This window comes from Paramisgurnus dabryanus, chromosome 21, assembly GCF_030506205.2.
Source record: "Paramisgurnus dabryanus chromosome 21, PD_genome_1.1, whole genome shotgun sequence".
In the NCBI taxonomy this organism is placed as follows: domain Eukaryota; kingdom Metazoa; phylum Chordata; class Actinopteri; order Cypriniformes; family Cobitidae; genus Paramisgurnus; species Paramisgurnus dabryanus.
In genome coordinates, this window is record NC_133357.1 from 6,773,560 (window position 1) to 6,793,957 (window position 20,398).

General features: G+C 37.2%; 1 protein-coding gene across 2 annotated transcripts in view; it reads left to right on the forward strand.

Moving 5' to 3' along the window:
• LOC135750271 (interferon-induced very large GTPase 1-like) overlaps window positions 1-11,039 on the forward strand; it is a 61,311-nt gene extending 50,272 nt beyond the window's left edge. For both annotated transcript variants that reach the window (XM_065269063.2, XM_065269062.1), the window contains one exon: window positions 670-11,039. In XM_065269063.2, coding sequence (XP_065125135.1) covers window positions 670-5,334 — 4,665 coding nt within the window. In that variant the 3' untranslated portion in view covers window positions 5,335-11,039. The remainder of the gene's footprint in view (window positions 1-669) is intronic.
• Window positions 11,040-20,398: the final 9,359 nt, after the last annotated feature.

Consider the following 20,398-nt stretch of genomic DNA (forward strand, 5'->3'; position numbering starts at 1 on the left):
CTCATAGATCCACAGTTACATGCATAACTTATAGTGTGGGGTGTGAGCATGTGAACTGACTGAAATGCGTTAGTGAATGCGTGAGACTTGAGAGTCCTTGTTATGGTTAAGAAAAGTTATGGATTTGTTAATTTAATAAGTTAATAAAATATGGTTCACATCTCACAAGTTCCTCCAAAAACTTATTTTTTGTGGTCTCAGTCACACTTTGTTGGCCTATGTTTATTATTGTCATAGCTGTGTATTCAATATGACCACCAGTTGTGATAGTGAGAGACTGAGTCTATCTGTTCACACTGATTTTCAATCGTATTATAATGTCCATTGGTATCAATCTTAATATTTTTATGAAAACATGTTTTAAGTTATAATATACCACCACTGGCACGCCATCGGGACTGTGGTCATCGTGGCCCTAAGGTGTGTGGAACTGCTGTGGCAGGCGTCCCTTATGTATTTGTAATTAACAGCAAAATATAACAAATTAAATAAATTTTTTATAATTTAGTTTTAACTCAAAACTCACTTATTCTACATAAGAAATGTTTCTTTCTACTTTTATTGTGTATTTGAATATTCAGTGCCAACACAAAACAAATATAATAATATATTAATAATATTTAATATATTGTTTAATATATATTTATATATTCATGTATCTATTTACAGATAGTTGAACCAAAGATCAGCAAACAGCTTGAAAAACTCTTCAGTAGATTAAATGTAACAAACAGACATCAAGATAAACTGAGAACAGAAGATTTTCTTAAAATCACAAAGTCTTCATTTCAGTCTCAGGAGCCACAGAAAGAAACTGAACTTGTAAACTCATTCCTACATAAACTGTTGAACATGAACTACAGAGCAAGAGAAACTCACATAAAACACAGAGAAGATCAACAAACACCTGCAAACTACAACCCTGAAGTTGACTTTAATATTCATGTGATGGATGTTCAGATGGCTGTGTTTCATTGTGCTGAGAGTTTCCTAAAGCAGCTGATGGTCACTAAACTCTCACAGTGTCAGTTTGCTCTTCCTCTGCTTGTTCCTCATCCATTCACACAACAGATTGAGTTTCCTCTCTGGACATTCAGACAAATCAACAAGAGCTGGAAGATGAGAAATAATGACAACGAGATCATCAGTAAAGTCCAGCCTGTGTACAAAGCAGAAACTCCAATGGTGTCGTTCTTCAGGTTTGGCTCTTTGTCTTCATCAAAGTCTCAGCTGATAAACAGTTTGATCAATGAGAAACACAACACGTTCTTCCACAGAAACTGCTCAGGAAGCAGCAGAACCAGACTACTGATGGATGGAGTGGTGGAGATCGCCTGGTACTGTCCATCTGGAAAAAACACAGATAAATTTACTGACTGTGTTGCCTTCTGTAATCTTCATGGTGATGCAGGAGACAATGAGAAACAATATGAGATTTTAACCAGTATGTCTTCAGTCAATGTCCTCTTCTTATCTGATTTTGGACAGAAGAACCAGTATAAGAGTTTGGTGAGGTCACTCTTCAGATCTTCTCAGCCTCTTATTTGTCTGCTCACAGACAATGACTCTGAAAAAACTAAACTGACAGATGGAAAATTCATCTTTGGTCTTTTGAACAAAAGTCAATCTGATCTATCTAATGAGATAAGAGAGACAATCAGATTAAGTCTGAAACAGCACAAGAAGACTTTTAAACTGGAAGATGTGGCCAAACACACAGGAATTCAAGTAGATGAGAATAATGAAGAGTGTCAAAGAGGAAAAGAGGCGGCGCTTCAGATGATGAGATTACTGAATGATGAAGATCCATCAACAGTTAAAGAAACAAATTTGCCCCGTCAGGGAACACTGTGGCACAACTGGTGTAAAATAAACAAAGAGCTTCATCATCTAAGAGGAGAAAATCTAGAAGAAGATAAAAGCACGAAACTGAAACTGATGAGAGAAATAAGAGAAAATCAAATGTCACAAGGATCGAGTGAGTTTATTAAAATACTTTTTGAAGCACTGCGATCACTTAAAATCAGTGACAAAAAGTATTTTCTGACATTCATAATAAATCTGTTGGATGACTTTACTTCTAAAAAGCTTTGTGAACTTCGCAAGAAGTATGATGTGACATGGAATAAAGTTTCTGCTTTGCAAAAAATGCAAGAAAAACAAGACCAACTGCAGATTAAACAAACAGAGCTTGAAAAAATATCAGAACAAATCAATAAAACAATGTTTGGTTTGGATGACATTGTGAGAGAGGTTGGTCAGATCTATGAATCATGGTCATCTGTGAAGATAAACAATTTCTCTGATCTCCCGAGTCTTGCAGCAGAGATGATGATCTCTGGATTTCCACTGGAGCTGATGGATGGAGATGCTGCTCATGTTCCTCTCATCTGGATTAAAGCTGTTTTAGATCAAATCATCCAGAATCTGGGAGATCAAAGAGTTTTTGTGCTGTCAGTTTTAGGGATTCAGAGCTCTGGTAAATCCACTTTACTCAATGCCATGTTTGGTCTTCAGTTTTCTGTCAGTGCTGGTCGATGCACCAGAGGAGCTTTCATGCAGCTGATCAGAGTATCGGAGGAGATGAAACAACAGCTAAAGTTTGATTATATTCTGGTTGTTGATACTGAGGGTCTTCGTGCACCAGAACTGGAAGGTGGAAGATCTACAAGAAATCATGATAATGAATTGGCCACATTTGTTGTTGGTCTTGGAAATCTGACATTGATTAACATCTTTGGAGAAAACCCATCTGAGATGCAGGAAATTCTCCAGATTGTTGTCCAGGCCTTCATGAGGATGAAAACAGTCAGACTGAATCCCAGCTGTATGTTTGTACATCAGAACGTTTCAGAAGTCACAGCTGGAGAGAAAAACATGGAGGGACGAAGACGACTGCAGGAGACACTGGATGAGATGACTAAACTCGCTGCTAAAGTAGAAGTCAGCAATGCAGAATATTTTAGTAATGTCATTGCATTTGATGTACAGAAAGATGTGAAATATTTTGCTCAGCTGTGGGAGGGAAGCCCACCAATGGCGCCACCAAACCCAAACTACTGTGAGAATGTTCTGGATTTGAAAAAATCTATTTTAACACATGCTTCAAAATCAGATGGTATAATGCTGACAGACCTAAAAGGACGTATTGAAGATCTCTGGGAGGCTTTGCTGAATGAACAGTTTGTGTTCAGCTTCAAAAATACTTTGGAAATCGCAACTTACAGGAGAATAGAGACAGAATACAGCAAGTGGAGCTGGAACCTTCGAAGTGCCATGCTGGAAATTGAAAACAAACTACACAACAGAATAGAAAATGAAGCAGTTTGTGAAGTTATGGAAACTGATCTTCAAAGAGAACTTCATGAAAAAAGTGAAGAAGTGAAAAAGTCAATGTCTGAATTCTTTGAGAAAGACAGAGATACTGAAGTACTGAATCAGTGGAAAACTTCATTTGAAATAAAAATCAAAGAGCTTCAGGAAAACATTGTGAGGGAGACCAAGAAGAAATTAAATCAGGTTCTTCAGCAGCGAGAGATGAAGGAAAAGATTGATGCTCAGAGGACACAACATGAAAACCGTCTTTTTGAAAAAAGCAAAGAACTTGCCATGAAACTAAAAGACAAAGCAAATGATGAAAATATCATGAAAAAAGACTTTGATTCCTTTTGGAAAGAGCAGATGGAAAAAATCATCAAAAACACTCCTACAGTTAAAAATATCAACATATTGAAAGATGTGACAGATCTCCTGAGAAGCACCTATGAAAGTCTCCCTGTAGACTATAAGAAAGTCAGCAGTGAGTACATTAATATGTTCTCTGTGCCAAGCTATTCAGAATATGTACAGTTAAAGAAATCCACTGGAGCTATGGGACCTTTAAAAAATGCCTGCAAAGAAGTTAAAGAGAGATTTGGCTATGCATTTACTTTATCTATAGAGGATGAAATTCAAATAAGATTTGTAATAATTGAAACTGCCAATGACACAGATAAAATGATTCAGTCATATAACATTGCCAAGATGGGCTACAACATCACCTACATTCAAGATCTCATGGATTATATAAAGACAAAAATAACAGATCATGAAAGAAAGCCAAAAGTTAAATATGTGTTCAAGAGAGAATTCTTCAGGGATTTGGTAGTTTGGATTTGTCAGAGAGCAAACAAGACATTTACCGATCAACACAGATTATTCAGAGAAGCAAATGATCCTGTTCTGTATTCTGAAAGGAAGAAAGAAGAGTATTACAAGATTTTCCAGAAATACTGTCAAGGAGCAACATCAGCTGCCATTACTGCTGAATTTATTTGTATTAAAGTTAAAGAAACCATTGAGCAGAATGTCTACAAGAAAACTGCTAGAGATTTAGCAGATGAAATGAAGACAAACTGTGAATCACTGAATGGAAACAGATCAAATCTGGAGAAACACATCCTGAAGAGGCTTGCAAATGAAGAGGATTTTACAGCCTACGTGACCTACATTAATAATCCCAGAGATCACTTTAAAGATTTCATCAGAGATGAAGTCAGTCAGTACATCATTGAAAGATTTCATGATAGTGTTCAACCTAAGATGGAGAAAAACATTACACAATTGCAGAAGAAGATCATAAATGCAGCACAAGAGTCCACCAAACACATTCAAGAGATCAATGGAGATGTTCATTCATGGTTGACTCATTTCACACATCTGCTGTCTGATGTTCTGGTTTTCTCTGTAAGTGATCTCACTGGAGTGAAAATTGGTGATGTTGATACCACTGTCCTAGAAGATGTGATAATAAAAGAGATTCCTTATATAATGTCTTACATCCGCTGTAGATTCACTAAAGAAACATTTCCAGTGAAGCTGAACAACAGAGACAGACCAGATGAGATTCTGATTGATCATTTCTGTCAGTTCTGTTGGGTTCAGTGTCCTTTCTGTGCTGCCATCTGTACCAACACCCTAGAAAACCATAATGAAGATCACAGTGTCCCTTTCCATCGTAATATTGGGTTAAATGGGTGGCATCACAGAGGAACAACAAACCTCTCTATCAACATCTGTACATCAGCAGTAGCCAGTGATCAATCATTTTATCCAGATGCATCAGATGTTAAGTGCCTGTGGAAGGAATACAGAAAAGGAGGTCCTAAATATGCTAAGTGGAGCATCACCCCTGATCTCTCTGAGCTGCCCTACTGGAAATGGTTTGTGTGCAAATTTCAGAAGAATCTGGAAGAGTACTACAAGAAAACCTATGAGGGGAGCGGCAAAATTCCAGATGAATGGAGAAAATACTCTAAAGAGGAAGCCATTGAGGGTTTAGATAAATACATATAATGGAGTACACACATACTTAATATGATACACAAGACTATTTTAGATAAGTTTCAGCACTGTCCGAAAAAATGGTCAAACAATGGTCCTTTCTGTGACTGGGGTGAAATCCTTTCAAAAACTACAACCTTGCACCTAAAGAGTTCAAACAGAGGTACATATTGGTACCAAAGAAAAAACAAATTGGTACTAAAAATTAAGGTGCTATATAGCACTAAAAGTGATTCACTGGCTCGTAATCATAGGGGAACCATTTTATGTGCTATATAGCACCTATGTAGAACCATTTTGTGCTACATAGAACTATATCTGGTGCTAGTGGTACTATATCACCACCGGATGGTTCTTCATAGGTGCTATATAGATGGTTTAAATGAAAGCATGTGCGTTAACGCGATACGCATCTGGCCTGAACTTTACTTCCGGTTTCAGTTTTTTTAATGGTCTGACTAGTTACTAAACTTAACTCTTGAACAAATACCTTGTCGAAAATAACAAATGTTTTGGTTTCCTAGTGTAATCTATGTGTTGTTTTTTTTTTGCTTGTTGTATACAGTGGCTGAATGCAAAATCGCATACCTACTGAGTAGGTACTGAATTTCACTGAGTACCTACTTAACGAGTGCTAAGACAGTACCTACATTCGCGTTAGTATGGACAGCATCCTCCATGTTTACGTTATCATGTGACCTATGACGTATTAGACCACAGGAACCGACAGGAGGATGACATCACAATACCGCAAGAGCGACTCGAAACCAGGCTTCTCCACATGATTTCTGAAATCACTCTCACGGTACTTTGATGTCATCTGCCTGTTGATTCTTGCAGCTTTGCATGAACTCGAACAAACCTAATAACAGGCATGAAAACGTATGCGTGTGTATAAGGGACAGGTGCACTAACACCTGATTGCATCAGTAACTTGACAACTCTACTACGGTCTCTGTTAGTGTTACAGATATTATATTACACAGTATTTTTAAGTGGACAAAAATAAGTAAAACAAGCAGCCTGTAATTTAATATGAATTGTCAGATGACAAGTGATTATATAAACTTTAGTGAAGCAATGATGCTCTTTTATTTACTTAAAACAACAGGAAACATAAATAAAAAATGAATAAACAATAAATGAAAACGTAAAGAAGTGAATACCATATGAAACAAAACTTTATTCAAATGTATTTTTCTAACAAACCATCACATATTTACTGCCATCTCAACACAGCTGTGACAATTCTGCAGCTTTATTTTCAAAAATCAGCTGAGCACTTTGTGGTATATCCTGGGTCTGTGCGTGAAGTCAGGGTGCTGGAACAGCCCTGTGTGTGTATGGAAATCACCCGATTGGCTGGTCTCCGGTCGATTGCTTTGCTTTCCCGTGGCATTATGGGAAAGCTGGTATAGAAGTGTCCATCCGATGCATGCTTCCAAATTTGGACGGACTCAGTAGGGTATCCGGGGATTTTTCGCCTACTGATTTAATGAATACTGAGGATTCTGACATTACAGATCTGTTCACGTACTATATTTTAGGAAAGTATGCTGTTTCGGACGATACTTAATAGGGGTGTCACGATTCTCAAAATCCTCGATTCGATTACATTTTCGATTCCAAGGTCACGATTCTATCCGATTCTCGATTTTAACATTTTTTTTTTGAAGACAAAAATGATATGCCATTATTTATTATTATTATTATAGTTTAACATTAACATGCACATTGCACAACTCGCATGGGGGCTTGTGGGCTTCACTTAACGCGAGAGCTTGTAGAGAGAGGATTCCTTCTTGCACGCACATGGACTTAATGCACATGGACATAATGCGCGTGTCTTGGACTCATAGCATCTGAAATAAATCCAGCATCATACGCAGCTGCGCTTCTCTCTGTCTCACGTGCACGCGCTCGTGCTCTCGCATCTGTCCAAAGTCTAAACATTAACTAAAGTAGTAATCCTTATGTATTTGTTCAGTTTTATGAGTTTCATGCGAGCTGAGGCCAACTATCCCTCTTGTTTCAAATATAATCCGCTGCATCTTTGCGCCTCTCTTACTCTCGCGCACGTGCAGAGAGCTGCGCTCTCTCTCCAAAGGCAGATCACTAGGTAGTAATCCTGTTTATGATATGCATTTCAAGGAGTTGTAGCATCCCTCGTGTTTAAAATATGATCGCGTTCCGCTGGACAGATGTTTTTAAAGGCATCTCTGAGAGTTTTTTTCCCTCTCTTGGCAAGCCGACCGGACCTGACATGGGGGCGTGGCAGCATCGACGATCCCATTTTTTCATTCGAAGTTCGAAGCTGTGACTTAATTTCGATCGATTTCGATTTAAAATCGAAATCGTGACACCCTTAATACTTAAGTACATGTGCCTCTGAATCTTGCGAGAAATAGTTCAAAATCCCAGTAATTCGTGCCTACACTTTTACATATACTGAGGTTTCAGACATACTATTCGTTCGCCTACTGCTTTTTGCCTACTATATAGTATGGCAGTATGCGGTTTCGGTTTCAGCCTATGTTTAAAGTACTTTGTTGTTATTTATTCTTAGCGGAGTTTACTGGAAGTTACGTGTTGACCATGAAAGCCGCTTGTTTATGTTGTTACTGCTGAAACCGTCTATAGCAATAAAAACGGTTCCCCTATAGCCCTTTTCACACAGACATTCCTGAAAATACACGGAAAATGCATCCTGGATTTTTCCAGGATCGTTACATTTTTTGTTACATTCACACTGCCATGATTAGCCAGCATCTGCAAGGTCCCGGAAAGACACATGACCTGTTTAAAGTCCTTCTCTATCTTCTACGCAGCGTCTGAAGTTTGCACATTATTTATTATTTCTCTCTCCAGAAACCACTCGCATGCATTTTTGTTTATGATAAGACCATAAAGTAGCACGTGAATGCACAGTTCTATGCTGGTGAATGATCTCCAGTTCAGAATGGATATTTGAAAGCTCCCGGATCTCTGCTTTAATCCAGCTTTCAGACATTTCTCATCGTGATTGTTTATATGCATTTAAAACCCGCATTTTGAGGAGCTGAACAATATATCTTTTTGGGATGACGCGCTGGCATTTTCGTTTATTATAAGCTCATATGAGCATGTGACGCGATATTATTTTATGCTGCTGAATGATCTCCGCTTCTGTAAGTAATGAGCTAACTTACCTGATATCAGCTTCAGTCCAGTTTGCTGACATTTCTCGTCATGAATGTTGTAAATCCCTCATTTTAAAGAGTTGAACCATAACTTCATGTCGCCATGACACGCGTGTCCTCACTACGGCACGTGCGTCATTGTTTATGCGTCTCATTTATAATTTCCTAATAACTGCTTCAATCTAGTTTGCAACATTTCTCGTGGTGAATGTTTATATGCATGCTTTCTCTCGTTTTAAGGAGTTGAACCATAACTTTTGTTGTGATGATGTGCACGTCCTCACTACGACACGCCCATTACGGCATTGTTTCGGCTTCTTGTTCACACAGAGGGTTATCTAGGTCCTCTTTCCGGCAACGATCCCAGAAGATATACGGGTTGGTTTGTGTTCACACAGACGCTTGTCTGGCAATTTTATGGGTATTTTCTGGGACCAAAGGTCTGTGTGAATGGGGTTTATGATTACGAGTTTTTAGTGCTTTTTAGCACTAATTTTTTTAGAGTGTACCTCAAAGTAACATATTGAAAGCAGATGTATAGATATCTGTACCTAAAATGGTAAATATTAGAGACCTTATTAAAGTGACAGCTTTGGACCATTTTTTTCATACAGTTTGTTACACACTTTTGTAAAGCCTGCAAAAACACACAGAAAAGATTGAAATGTGTAAAGATAATATGCAATGAAAATCTTTGTTGTAACAAAAGTAAATGATACACTTATAAACAGAAGGTGTTCGATAAGTAATTCAGAGTACAGCATAATGAACAGAATTTTAAAAATGTCTGCAAATTATTTTCAAAGGAAAAACTGTAATACCAGATTCACATAAGTATCCCAGACCCTTTACAACAACACTTGAAATTTAGCTTAGGTGCCTCCAGTTTCTCTTAATCTTAAGAGGTGACCAAGAACCCAATAGTCACTCTAAGACTAAGCTCCAGAGATCCTGTGTGGAAATGGGTCAAAGTTTCAGAAGGACCATCATCACTGCAACACTCCTCAACACACAGAAGCCAGATTGGAAAAATGCCTGAGAGTCTCTATGCAGGCTTTTGTGTGTTTGCACAGAGAAAAGACTTCTGTCCAGCCACCCTGCCCTAAAGCACAGATCAGTGGAGGACTGTAGTGATGGTTGTGCATTCTGAAACCATTTCAAGAAATGGTTTTGGCCAGTGCTACTAAATAAAAAGTAGGCCTAATGTTTCCATGACCTCTTTAAACAACAATGGTGGTACAGAAACAATCGTCTCGAAAAGTTATGAAAAAGCCATTTTTAAACACTTGTTCATCTTTGTGGACAATGGGGAATGTAAGGCAGGTTGGACAGTGACTACAGATTCAGACATTTTGGCTTCAGGTGCTTTGTTACAAAATCCTCTCAGCCAGCTGAATTGGTTGATCTTACAAATGTATGTGAATTAGCAATCAATCAGAAGTCGTTGACAGATTATGGTGCACTTAAGTTTAACATGAAAGTTAACTTCAACTATGTTTACTTTGTATTTGTTTTGTTTTGAATGCATGAAGCATTTCTAACAATGTAGTGTCAGGAGTGTTTATCATCTAGTTACATGACACTGAACTTGTTGATTTGCTTTGTCAAATCCATACCTGTTGTAGCCAACGATCAATTTATGACATATTAACTCCTTTATCTGATGCTGGTACGCGGAATGATGGGGCAGACCTGTCTATTTTAAAAGACATGTAAAAGAGAAAAGTGTGGCCTGATCGACCAAGCTTTTTAAAGAAGTGTTTTAGAAATGATTATGAGAGTTTGCTTGCTTTCTAATTAATATTAAACTCATTTACCAAGTTATAATAATCTGTTATAAAGGGCACATATGATGAAAATCTGACTTTATCCATGTTTAAGTGCTATTATTGGGTCCCAAGTGCTTCCATCAACCTAGAAAATGTGAAAAAGATCAACCCAGTAACTTAGTTTTGGTAAACCATTCTCTGCAAGTGTTTGAAAGAATAGCTCATTAAGATTTGGCTCCTCTTGTGATGTCAGAAGGGGTTAATAACGCCTCTTAAAGAAAATTATTGACAGCACAATTTTAAAATTGTTGTAACATCCATATGGTATTTTGAGCTTAAACTTCACATAAGCACTCTGGGGCCACCAAAGATTTATTTGACATCTTAAAAAAGTCTTGTGAAATGTCTCTTTAAAAGGTTTTCATGTGTGTGTCTGTGTGAGAAGATAAAATCTTATATGTTTGTGTTACATTTGATTTCTTCTTTTCTTTGCCATTTTTAGTTTATCATATATTCATCTTATTATTCATTATAATCCTAATCTATTTCTCGTTGGTGTTTAATTTTGTGTTAGATGCTGTATTGTCTTGATATGTAGATGTGGGTGTCCAATGGTCATCCATTTAAGTAAATTTTACAAGAATGTAAACCGTAAATTTCTGCAGTCTGTGTTTGGTATAAGAACACCAGCTAAATCTACTTCAAGTCAGGTAGACCATGAAGAACACAACTAAGATTATTCAATAAATCTTTATTCTGTTTTACATCATTTTGTCTCCTGCCTGCAGTTCTTTTCAGATCTCTATATCTAAATTGTAGTGTTAATTGTAAAGTTAAACAGAGTAGGCTTTATGCCCAGCTGCACTACTTCAGCCAGCTCCTTATTTCCTGTAGAGATCGACCGATATATCTGTTTTCCGATATTTTCCCCGATATTTGAGCATTTTCCGATGATCGGATATCGGTTTTGTAATATCGGATTGACCGATAAACGAGAGAATTGAGAATTGCGCGGCGGACGCATCCTGAGGAGAGGAGCTCACAGCGGCAGAAGCAGCGTGCACAGCACATATGACGGCGGAGTGATGCGACTTCATTAAAAGGACTTTGAGTATACTTACTTTGCATACGAGGCATTTATAACACATCTTATTTGTGCATTAATGTGTGTTATGTTAAATAAGTTGATATATTAAAAGCAATGTATGCAGCTTGTCCAAGAATAGAGACGAACTCACAGAGTCACGCTGGCTGATCCATAAAATCCGGTCCCAATAACGACGTAGCTTTGCATGAATAAAACAACCATGGATTAATGCTTTGTGGAATTAAAACCGCTAAATTAAATTCGTTTTTCTGTTATTTATGCTTATCATTAGCATCGTAAAATCACGTTCATATTGCTGATCACTTACCGGGGTTGAAGGCTAAAGCACAGCCACATTTTTTAACAAGATTTACCCTAAGTTATATTAACATTTCCCAGATAGACATTATTTTGCTAAAATATCTAAATAAATGTCTGTGGATATTAATTAATTATTTATTACCTCCGCAAGCGGTCACAGTTTGATACAGTTAATGCGCGAGTAAATGCATAGATAAACAGCGCAGTCAACAGCCATTTCATAAGCTATAACAACAAAATATTAATTATTCTGACATCAAATAACGTCACCAGTTAAGAAATTCAGTGATATATAAGCCGTTTTGATTGTTACTTTCCTGAATGTAGTATTGCAGTCAGTGATATTATTTGTAAAATCTCTTTGCTAACTACTTGTTGGACTGCTGAAGGCTACAGGTTGCTGGTCAAAACGATATTATATCCCAAAAAAGAGACTTAATCCACCTGTTTTACTCTATAAACTATGTATAACAAGCAGCCAACTCTGCTATACTTTTCTCTCTCTCCCGCTCCGTAACCTGGCAACCGGAGCGCGAACTTTGGATCAGTCTATTTCTGACGAAATGTTAGGGGTGTTTGGAATGGTCCATGTATTGGGAATAAAGTTTCTACATGATTCATTAAATTAATATTATTCTTCACTCTTTCAGACCCCTCTATTTATGACTTTGTATGCAAAGAGGAAGTGATTGTGATGATGATGATTATTATTATTATTATAAGGGTTTGTTCAGTTCAGTAGTTTTGTAGTAATTATGTCAAAAACAGAAGTATAACAGTAAATAAAAATCGGTTCAGCATATCGGTTATCGGGCACATAAGCATCCAAATATTTGTTATCGGCATCGGTTTAAAAAAATGAGTATCGGTCGATCTCTAATTTCCTGTCTGCCATTATTGGCCAAACGGATTTATCCAGGTGTGCCTGACCTCAGTAGTCACAACAACAATAATCAGACACACCTGGATTAATCAGTTTGTTGCAGGAGCTGGCTGAAGTTCAGGAAGTAGGGCAGCTGGGCATAAAGCCTGTTGACTATCTTTGAGTAATAGACTCTGACATGTGGGAAAGTTAACTGAATATCAACCTTGGATCTGTAGGATTTAACAATTTGTAGCCAAAATCCTTGGCGTGTCAGGTTGTCGGAATGTGAGAGGACACAAACATAGTGACAAAAATGGACAATTTATATAACAATTTTGTTCCTATAGTGTGTGAAGTGCCGCTATGTGGTCATGACAGCACATCTCTTGTGGTCAAATGTGACTTAACAGTAAACAAATATGACAGACAATGAGCATATGTGGTAGAAATATGTGGTGTATTTACATAGAAATATTAATTAATCTGTGAAGCAACGAAAAGAATTGAAATGTGTATTTAGACATAGTCATTAATCTCTGAAACAGTGAAAATACATTACATATGGTGTGGATATGTTTATAACTGTTATATGCTGTTCCCTGATAGCACACATACATCTCGGAGACATCTATTTGATGTCTGTGTTTACATCTGCAAGACGTATTATTGTTTGCTCATCTGCAATCAGTGTTGGGCAAGTTACTTCCAAAGTGTAATACATTATATATTACAAATTACTGTAATTTGAAAGTAATTCGTTACATTACAATATTACTGACTCTGAACTGTAATGAGTTACACTACTTTTGCGTTACTTTTGAGTTACTTTCATCAAAATAACAGAAGTATGACTAGGCATTATAAAATGTTAAAATGTAGTTTATTGATGCTTATAAATCTAGAAGTTATGTGTTGGCCCTCGAGCTTTGAATAGGCACAGTGAAGACTTATGGCAAAAAACAGTAACAATGACTGTCAGAGTCATAAACATGGACAAATGATCTGGTAAAAGTCTGGTAAATGATGGTAGACATACCAAACACAATAAAGCTAGAGCCCACTATAATGCAACCTATAGACTAATAACATGGCAAGACACGCAACCTCTTTTCATTTCTATTCTTTAATTCACTTTTAATTCAGATTCACAGCACAAACCTGGCATGCATTGGGTTGACACAACTTATCAAAAAGTGCTATTGGAGGATTAGGCCTCAAGGAATACAGCTCATTTCAGTACAATATAAGGATTACATGTAGACTAACATATAATAAACACAGACAAACAGAAGAACACTGCTTTTTGCCAAACAATGAATATAGGCTCCCATAGAAAGGCTGGTAAAAACTTTAACCAGTGATGTTTAAATGTACTATTTAAATAACCATGTTTAAGTCTACATTAATGTTATGTTGTAGTTTAGGTTGCTGTTTGTAATAAAACTGTAGATAGCATAGGAATAGCCTAGCAATCTATTATGTATATGGACTGTAACCATAGCAACGTTAGCTTACCTTATCATTGCTGGTGTGGTGAAATGGATTTTACTGGCAAGATTTCTAAAAGTCTCTTTACTTCTGAGGTTCAAGCAGCACAGGAGACCGATAGAAACTTTCTGTTGCTTTTACTTAGTGCTCTCATTCGCAGAATTTTGCGTATGCGGCGCTACCGGACCTGATTGCGACCACTTTAGGCAATGATTATACAGCCGCGGACTTCCCAGATTCGGCTCTTTAAGAAACGCGTCAAATACAAAATTAAAGTAAGAATGAACACGCTGCATACAGCACCTGGAAACAGACATACGCTGCGTCCCAAACCGCCTACTTCAATACTATATAGTAGGCAAAGAGTACGAGAAGTAGTGCTTTTCGCCTACTATATAGTATGGAAGTATGCTGTTTGGGACGCAGCCATTACTATTTTACCTGCAGCTTTTTCCTGTGTGGATGCTGGACGCGCGCATAGTCAAAAAAAAAAACAATAAAATAACACGTCTATTTTTGAAATGCATTGTTGTAACGCGCTCGTTACTAAGACTGTAACGAGTAAAATATTACCAAAATTTTATTAGTAATGCGTTATATTACTGCGTTACAGCAAAAACTAATATATTACTGTAATATATTATATTTTGTAATGCGTTACTCCCAACACTGTCTGCAATAGGTCTCTGAGACGTTTCCTAAAAGATGTCATATATTGAAGACGTCTGCAAACAACTTGATTTAGAATGTATGTAAAGCAGCTCTTTCCAAGACCTTTATAAGATCTTTTTACACATCAGACGTATTCCAGATCTCAAGATCTTTACCAGACTTACAGATGTACCTGTGCTATCTGGGTTATATATTGATGTTTTACATTGAAAGTATTCTGTCATTATCCGGTGAAGCATAACTGTTTATAAGTTTAAAACTGAAAAAAATTTAAAGTTAATTTTTCTGGACCTTTAAACAGAAAGTAAAAGTAGCCGAAATCTTTACTGAAATTGTCTTTAAATGATTAGTGAGATGATACATTTAGACAAGAATAAAATCACTGATAAGCTCTGGTACTTTACCCCACCTCTTCACGTAAAAATTTATCAGTAACACTTTACAATAAGGTTGTATTTGTTAACATTAGTAAATGCATTAGCTAACATAACATAACAATGAGTATATCGTTTTTCAACATTTATTAATGTCAATACAGTTGTTTATGGTGCATTAACTAATGTTAACAGTTTCTTCTGGTTTTAAAAATGTATCAGTAAATGTTATTCTTAGTCTGGACTGAGAATCTCAGTGATCTCTGATAAGAGTGAAAACCTAACAATTATGATATATAGATAGGAGCATGTTGATGCAGAGCTTTAAATACAAACACAAGTCAATTCTTTGGTTCACCGGCAGCCAAAAAAGAGAAGCTTGGATAGGCATAATGTGTTCTTTGTCGCTGTGTGTCGCTTATCTCTTTCAAAATAAGGCATTTCTCTTTTCACTCCAGTAACTGACAAGCAGGCACGTGCAGAGGGGGGGGGGGGGGGCGGTGGGTGCCCAAGCACCTGCCCCTTTACCCCTGGATGACCAAAGTGCCCTTTTTGTCAAGGCATTTTTTTTGTAATTAAATGCCCTTTTATGAAGGCCTGCCCAATCTAATTATTAGTAAAATTAATAAAAAATAATTTAGCCGCAAATAAAATTAGTCACATGATGACGTATTGACCTTTTATTGGACAATCTCTTTAGGGAAAGCTCACAGCGCTAGCAGCGGCCACACGTGCACGACACGGTGCGCAGTACAGGGAGGATCCCCCTCGAGCCGGCATTGAACCGAAGCGGTATGCTTGTTATATTATTATTATTTTACAAGAACAACGTGAGGAAAGCATGCACAGCTTTTGTTTATTGCTGTCTGTGTGTATTAACATCTCTAGAACGTTAGATGCAAACAGGGCTCTCAAGTCTCACCTTGTATTTCTCACGCTGAAAATAAAACATTCTTCCCATATAAAAAAAAGGATGAGGCAAAGGCAGGGACGTTCTCTGCCGGAAGTTCATACAGGTAGCTGTCTCGAGTTTTTAGGTGTGCTCAACTTCACGCAGCAATGCAAGAACCGAAACGCACATGACATCAAAGTACCGCGAGAAATATTCGGGAAATCATACGGACGAGTTTGATTTCAAATCGCTCTCGCGCTGTTCTAATGTCATCCACTTGTCACGCGGAGTTTGTTGGAAGAGCAAGATCCGATGAATACGGTAAAAAACCTCTTCATTTTTGTATCACATTGAATTTACGATTCCTGGACTCGCCTTTGATAAAAAGACAATGTGAGCTGATGTTGGGTAATATAGCCATACTCGTGCTAAATTATTAACTCAGTCAAAAACTCTCCAGCTTTGCAACCAGTTTTAGTTTACCTGAAAATAAAGAAAGTACTAGAGGCTTCATGAAATGAATGAAAGGAGAGATGAATGTCATTATTTTATTGCCCTGTCATCAAGGCATCAAAGTGTGCAAAAACACAACACAAACACGATTCAAAACTAAAATATGTAGGCTACTCTCTTTGTATACAAATTTCGAAAAGGAATAGAATAGAATAGAATTATATTTTAAATATGACAACAAAAACACAAGCCTGTAAACGTAATAATATCTTAATGTCACAATGCAATATATAATATCATATAATTTCAAAACTGCATATACTGTGTTGACACACACAAACACTAAATTAAATGCACTGTAAGTCGTTTTGGATATAAGCTGCTGCCAAATGCATAAATATATAGATATATAACTCAGTCTATATAGATTTTTCTGTCTCACTCTATTTGCAAGGAAAATAAAGAAAAACGTTAGACTTATCATCTTTCTATTCTGTATTACTTTATTATTTGTTTCAGTTGTGTGCTTGCGTGTCGGCGAGCAAAGTGCCCTTTTTATTCTTTGAGCACCTGCCCCTCCAATGGTCTCTGCACGGCCCTGCTGACAAGAGACTGATGACGTGAACTCTGCTTTATGAGCATTGTTTCTGTGCTGTGATGCTGACGGAAGCCAGATTGAAAATTGTCCAGATAGCCATTTGAGTTTAAGAATTTGTTCAGCTGATTGAAAACAAACTTTTCAATGATCATGCCTATAAAAGGAAGATTTGAGATTGTAGTTGCTAAGAATGGTTTTGTCTAGGTTACTCTTTTTTAGGAGAGGCTTAACAACTGCAGTTTTTAATGACTCTGGAAAAGTGCCTGTGATCAGAGAGGTATTTATTATTTTTAAGAGGTCAGTTTCTGAACAGTTAAGTACCTTTTTGAGAAAGTATGGGATGGTGCCAAGGCTGCAAGTTGATGCTTTAAGATGTTGTATTGTTTCTTCCAAGGTTTTTATATAAATTATGTCAAATTCTAAGAGAATGACTAATTTGTTGTAATGATATCTGACTGACCACAGTACAATATGAGGCCGTATTGATCACCATTTTAATATTACTGATCTTCTCAGAGAAAAAGGATGCAAACTCATTGCATTTGTTGTCAGAGAGCATTTCACGAGGAACTTGATTTGGGGGGTTTGTTAGTCTCTCTAAAGTAGAAAGAGTGTGAGTGTTGGTAATGTTGTTGCTTATATTGTTGGAGAAGAAGGTTTGTAGTGTAAGACAATTTCCTAAATAAGATAGCACCTCCCCAAAGGACACTGCGTGGGGGCAAAGTGAGTGCGCGGGAAAAGCCACTCTCCACGATTCACAGTGGACTTCCCACTGAGACACATTTGGGTTTCAAAGACACACCTTTAGGGTGTCATACATTTGTATTCTTTTCTCTAAAAGCAAACTGTATATGAAATGCTACATGCACAAAGAATCTAAAATCTGTATCTTATTTGTTTTCTATTGAAATGTCTCATCGCAAGTGGTTACGATGGTCTCATATAACAACAGAATTCAATGTAAAAGTATATGTGAAACTTCATTCAATGTTGATAGACACCTCCCATTCTAAGCATAAACCAATCACCCACTGTAAACAGATTAAGGACAGCCTTTAGTTTTTACAACAACCAATCAGTACCAAATTCCTATATGCTTTGTTCTCTGGCTATTTAAGGAGATGTGTAGAAGATTTAGGGGGACTTTCAATATCGAGAAATGCACCCCCATGATGCTGTCCTGGCACAGCATCATGTATTTTATTTTACTTTGAGGAATCTGTAACCAGATATTCATCACTTGCCAGGTATGCATTATTCTCATTTGATTATATTTGTTTTCTCGTATTTGAATTGGAATGTGAATTGGCTTCTGAATTATGTTTTACCTACCTGGTTAATAAATTGTTATATTTGATTTTATTCTGTGTTGCTCGGTAAATGTTGACACTGCAAGTAATATCGTTGTATCCGTAGTTACCGTAAGGACTGAAATCAGGCTAGGATCGGCCCAATCCCAGTTAGATAGTGAATAATACATCAGCTGAGGATTTGTGAGATACGAATAGCAATTGGCGTTAGTTTAAGTGTACTTAGAAGCGTGGAGGCTGTGTTTCCGTTTAGAGTAACATTTCTGATTACTCTAAATAGGGTCAGCCTCAACCTCTGTTTATTTCAATGTTATTCTATTCATTAATCTTGATTAGAAATAATTATTGTAATAATTAAGTGTCACCTCTAAGGGGACTAAATAAAGTATGTTTAAAGTTGAGCACGCAGAAAGCGGCCGCTTAAGCGTATAGTCCAACCTCTGGCAGCGACCAACACTGATTCGCTTACGACCGTTGACCAGTATATTATGAGGCCCGTACTAGGATCATGTGCGACTGTGAGAACCGAATGAACGAGTGTAATACCAGAGCTTTATCAGAATAAATAAACAAACATCCATCTAAATTCTATAAGTTTTAAAAGTAATAATCAATCCCATTTGTAATATAATATAAACTAAATCTTTGTCTTTGGAGTCAGATTAGAGATAAAAATACCTAAATTACGTAACGCCAAAACTAGGGGTGTGACGGTCATTATATAACCGTGAGACCGACGGTTATAGTTGAACACCGTCATTAGAACTCTATAACCGCCAAAACCGTGTTATTAAAATTAAATTAAATTATTAAAACATTTTTTATCATAAAGAATTTTTAAATACTAATTAAAAACAATTGTTAACAGTCTGTGTTATACGCCCCCTCACGTTCTCACGCAGTGAAAAATACAGAGCGGAGCAGACACTGACAACGCGCTGACATACAGGACAGACCAGGTTACTTTTCGGTCACTTTTGAGATTTAACATATTAAACAAAGTCTCACCTTTCAAATCATCTCTTCCTTCTAGTTAATTTATAGCATCAAATAAACATGAATGACCATGAGAAGGAATGTTGTTTTAACCGCGGAAAGGCGTCAGTACACTCCGCTTTTCAAGTTCAAATCCTCCCATGCTAATCTACTAACTCTCTTGAACGCACATTCACTGCTAGTTGTCTTGCTGTTAATTTTAAAGAAACGTAGAGCAAGTAGCTAATCAGTGTCTAGTTTATTCAAACGCCGGGTGAGCACTGTGCAGCGCGTCTGCGGAGAGTGTTTGCTGCGCGTGGCCATTGTGCTTTTACACCGGCTGCGTTTAACAACAATCTCAAGTTCATATTACTTTCTTTTACCTGCGCTTTTTTTTTTAACAAAACCTCTTCAATACGCTTTTAATCCACATTGTTTTCGTGCTGTTCTGGTCCGTGTAATGACAGATATAGACACAATTACAGACATAAAAAGCCCAATGCACAAATATGTTTCTCCGAAGATTATTAAAATAGATGATAGATAGAGGATTAATTTATGCTGGGCAGAGAGTGACAGCGCAGTCTTCTGGCAACCGTGTGTTTTTTTGAAATATTTCATTGCTTTCTGTTAAATTGTTCAAAGTTATTACTGTTTAAAACACACTTGGTATCACATTCATGATTTTATGGTAAAATGACACTTTCCCGTCAATCCACGAGCATTTAAACGAGCAAAACGCCCCCCACTGACGGTTATGTGACGAACCGTCACATTTGACTCCCGTCATAACCGTCATCACCAATTCTGAAACCGGCACACCCCTAGCCAAAACGTCAACTGCAAAGCTCCGGAAAAGACCGAACGCGCTATCAATCCTTCCCATGCGGTTTGGACTTCGCCATTGGGCCAAACGGATGGATGGGGGATATAATTTTCACCCCCTTACAGTAGCTGTGCCTAGTTCTACGTTGAAAACACGAAGAGTTGCTGCTAGTCTGAATGCAACTTTAGTTGTGAGAGTGATGACTGATTGATTCTGGCATATAATGCATCAGAGTAAGCAACCCAAAGAAAATGAAAGAGTGAATAA